The 4,477-nt window shown below is 37.9% G+C and overlaps 1 protein-coding gene across 1 annotated transcript; it reads right to left on the bottom strand.

The window, feature by feature from the left end:
• Positions 1-2,843: 2,843 nt before the first annotated feature.
• LOC109563540 (trace amine-associated receptor 7a-like) lies at positions 2,844-3,875 on the bottom strand. Its single transcript, XM_019966925.2, has one exon. It carries the CDS (start codon positions 3,873-3,875, stop codon positions 2,844-2,846), a length of 1,032 nt encoding a protein of 343 aa, XP_019822484.2.
• Between the last annotated feature and the right edge of the window lie 602 nt (positions 3,876-4,477).

Genomic DNA, 4,477 nt, shown 5'->3' with positions numbered 1-4,477 from the left:
AACTTGATTTCAGTGGCTGGGCCACATCAGGGGAGGAGGAGTTACTACTTATTCACTTTCTGACCTCCTGGACATGAACACTGACCCTATTGTTTAACAAATATGCCACCTTGGGCATAAGACTCATCTCTCTTTGCCTCAGGTCCCTCATTTGTGACCTAGAATTTAATAATAATTTAATATAGTCATAATATTTCCTCTCACATAGTGTTGTTGTAAAGACTGAATAGGGCAGGTAAGATGGTCCCAAGCAAAGAATGAGTAGTCTATAATAAAGCATTCTTAAGTTTGCATATCAGAAGCACTCAATAAGTGTTCACTGAAGCAAAGGCGAGTGGACAAGTCCCGCATGAATAGAGTTAATTCATAGAAGAGAGAAATGAAGCCTAGAGTGTATTCTTTTATAAAGAAAGTTCAGAAATATTTTTAAAAATAGAATAATATATAGCTCTAGGAAACAAAGTGGTAAAATTGAATGATTTGTCTAGCTGTGTAAAAGGTTACTAAAAAAGGAAAAACAAGTGTAAATGTATTAAACTATATGTTAGAAGTGCTTATTTGAATCCAGAAGCTTTATGGTATTCAACAGACTTTTAAACATTTTGATTTTAGCTTTTTCATTTTTAAAATGAGGAAGTATGACTCCCTATGGCTTGTGGCATAGGATTAAAGAAAGTTACTACATTGAAAGCACTAAATCAAAATAAATTGATGATTTTCAATGTCAGAACTGAAGAACTGTGGGTAAACTAAATACTAAGCAGGTAAGTACCTTTAAATCATCTTAACCACCAAATGAAGATGAGACAACTTCAATCAAGTATAGTACAATGTAGTCAGAAATAATTCACTATCTCAGGAAAGGTTTATTGATTTAAAGCATATGTTTAATAATAGAAATTATGTTCTAATATATGACTAATTTCTATCAAGCAAGACAGTAGAAAAAATCAGAATATATTGATGTGAATTCACTTCTGCTCAGGAGACACGATGCTCTAATTCTTAAATCTTGATGTCTGATTACAACAAAAGTTAAAATGTTAGCAACTAAAACTAAAATGTTTAGTTGCTAAATAAAATCTGACTCTTTTTTTTTACTTCATTGGACTGTAACTCACCAGGCTCCTCTGTCCATGGGATTTCCCAGGCAAGACTATTGGAGTGGGTTGCCATTTCCTTCTTCAGGGTAATTTCCCAATCCAGGGATCACACCCACGTCCCCTGCATTGGTAGGCAGATCCTTTACCGCTGAGCCACCAGGGAGTTAGAATAGAATCAAGCAATTTATGTAAAAATTTGTTTAATTTACTTTTAATAACCCAGACGTATAGCACCCTCCAATCTTTGTACCAAAAACAAGGCTTCATTTCTGAAAAGCTGGCTGGCTTTTATCCAATGTGAAAATTTGTGAGTCATGTAAAATGTATTAATCAGCCTCTGTCTGTCATCCTTTTATGCCCTTCACTTCAGTGTTCTATTTTTTTAATACATTTTTAATTTGGGCTTTCTTGTGTATCAATGAAAAGCCTTATAAAACATTTCTGGAACAATGCAAAAGTGATCAAAATTGTAAGTTAATTTAAGATAAAGTACAATATGAGTGACAATCTTAAAAACTCGTGCGTGGTCTAAACATATGTTAACTAGTAAAATTTCTAGACTCAAGTGAAATTTTATGAGCAGAGAACCACCAGGAAGAAGCCCACTCGACAAATGAATGTTATGTATGACATCAATTATCTTTCCCATAGTACATAACTCAACTGATATATGTCTGTGTGTTAGTCACTCAGTCATGTCTGACTCTTTGTGACCCCACGGATTGTAGACCACCAGGCTTCTCTGTCCATGAAATTCTCCAGGCAAGAATATTGGAGTGGATTGCCATGCCTTTCTCATATATATATATTATATATATATATATATATATATAATATATACATATGCTGCTGCTAAGTCACTTCAGTTGTGTCCGACTCTGCGACCCGATAGATGACAGCCCACCAGGCTCCCCCGCCCCTGGGATTCTCCAGGCAAGAACACTGGAGTGGGTTGCCATTGCCTTCTCCAATGCGTGAAAGTGAAAAGTCAAAGTGAAGTCGCTCAGTTGTGTCCGACTCTTAGCGACCCCATGGACTGCAGCCTACCAGGCTCCTCCATCCATAGGATTTTCTAGACAAGAGTACTGGAGTGGGGTGCCATTGCCTTCTCTGATATTATATATATATATATATATATATATACATATGTGATCAGTCAATAAATCGATCTCTGGATTGATTTTACCCGACACTGAACTCACGCTTCTGAACTCATAAATCTGACCACTTGACAGTGCAGACTTACCACTTTGCTCTCCTTCAACCAGGACCTCTCTAAGTATTCCACACATGCATTTACATTGTAATGGAAAATATTACAAAGGAATAAAGAGAAGCTATAACCAGGGATTAAACTATTATAAAATGATAAAAGAAGATTTTGAATAAAAAATATACTACATCCTTCCCCATATATTCTCTTACATTTTCTCAAGAATGCTGCAAGGAAGGGATTAATAACTAGAGACTGTACAGTGAAGTTCAGAGACAGGTAGTAGCCCAAGATCAATGGTAAAATGCCACATTTCTGGCTCCAAGGTCATGCTGTTTCCATAACAACCAGGTTTTTATGTTATATTGACCAAAGAATGATGAAACTGAATTTAAGTCTTTAGATCATATTGGAAGCATAATTTATTCTTTTACTTTACAAGATCTTGCATGTATATGATGAAGTTTTCTACCCAATGGAGCGTTCACAGTGAATCTATATTCAATTCCTCCATCTAAAATGTGGACTTACCCAGAAAATAAATTTACTGTTGAGGAATTCGCTCTCAAGACTTTGCCAGTGACAATGAGTTTGATGGCTTTTCGAAACCAAGGATAAAAGAAAGCATAAATCAAGGGGTTCATAGCTGAGTTATAATAAGCAATCCAAACCAGTATTTCATAAATATATGTGGGAGTGATGAAACCTAGGAAGGCATCAATGATGGAATCCAGGAAGTAAGGCAACCAGGAGACCAGAAACGCTAGCACTGCCATGCCCAGTGTTCTCGCTGCCTTTCTCTCCCTCTTGGCCACTCTGTCTTGGAAGCTGTCTGAGCATCGCCCAGTCTTATTGTTCAGACTCTCAATTTTTCTCGCCTGCTGTTTAGCAATGAAGAAAATCTTGGAGTAAAGAACTATCATCACAAGGGTGGGGATGAAAAATAATAGAAAATTCACCAATACCCAACTCTGATTCACTGCAATTTGACAGCCTCCCACACAGGTGAGAGCACTTACTAGATCCTCCAGTCCAGCTGCATTCGCTCCTGTGCCAAAAAGAGAAAAAGAAAACATAATAGAAAAGAGCCAAGAGGAGGCAATACACAAGCCAGAAACAGACACAGTGAACCTGGTTGGATAGACCAGGGGGTCAGTGACGGCAATGTACCTGTCCAGAGAGATAAAGCACAAGTGGTAGATGGAAGCGTAACAGAATGAGCCTTCAAAACAAGAGTGGAGTTGACAGTAACGCTGCCCAAAGTACCAGCAGCTCTCCACGGACCTCACTGTGCTGAAGGGCATCACAGTCACTCCCACCAAGAAGTCTGCACAGGCCAGAGAAGCAATCAAGAAGTTGGTAGGAGAATGCAGCTGCTTGAAATGGAGAATGGAAATCATCACCAGGAGATTTCCAAACACAGCCAGCACAGCTCCAAAGATGAACACTGTGTACAGGATGAGGCGGGGGCCTGGTGAGTAGGGGGTTTTCACACAGGATCCGTTCAGGTGCTCGTAGCAGAGCTGCACAGCTGCAACAGAAGGAGACGCACTGCTCATGATTCTCTGATTTGATACCTGGAAACCTGTCACCCTCTGTGGCCCAGGATGTCATTCCTGCTTTTGAAATGTCCTTAAAGAAAAGATAAATACAATGTCAGTAGTTGCCAGTGCATTCTGTCTTTGCTTCCTTATAAGTGCAAATCTTCACTTACATGTTTAGAAAGTGATTCGTATCCTCATCTTGTAAAATGATTCATTTCTAAATGAATAAGTGGTTAATTTTCATTGTTACATAAAATGCTGTCTATTTAAATTTTTTAAAGACTTCCTGTATTACCTCATCCTTCATTTCAGAGAAGAGTTTGTCTTCAAGAAACTATTACATGATGCATGTCCGAATGCCACATTTTATTCGCATTATTTTCCTAATTTGTCAGAGCAATGATAATGCCCCAAACACTCTCTCCCCTCAGGAACATAGTTCCATAATTTCAATCCCCAAAGCTCTTAAGATTGAATCCCCACAAGTGCAAGGTGTTTAGAAAGAAAGAATTAAATAACAATTATGTTTATGCTAAACTAAGTTTATGTCCTATAATTTCCTGATGTCATTTGACCTTTGCATGAAATATAATAATGCCTAGCCTTTAAAACCTTTA

This window comes from Bos indicus, chromosome 9 (assembly GCF_029378745.1).
Source record: "Bos indicus isolate NIAB-ARS_2022 breed Sahiwal x Tharparkar chromosome 9, NIAB-ARS_B.indTharparkar_mat_pri_1.0, whole genome shotgun sequence".
NCBI classification, from domain to species: Eukaryota; Metazoa; Chordata; class Mammalia; order Artiodactyla; family Bovidae; genus Bos; species Bos indicus.
Note: the sequence above shows the minus strand (reverse complement) of the source record. Positions and strands in the feature narration are given on the sequence as shown.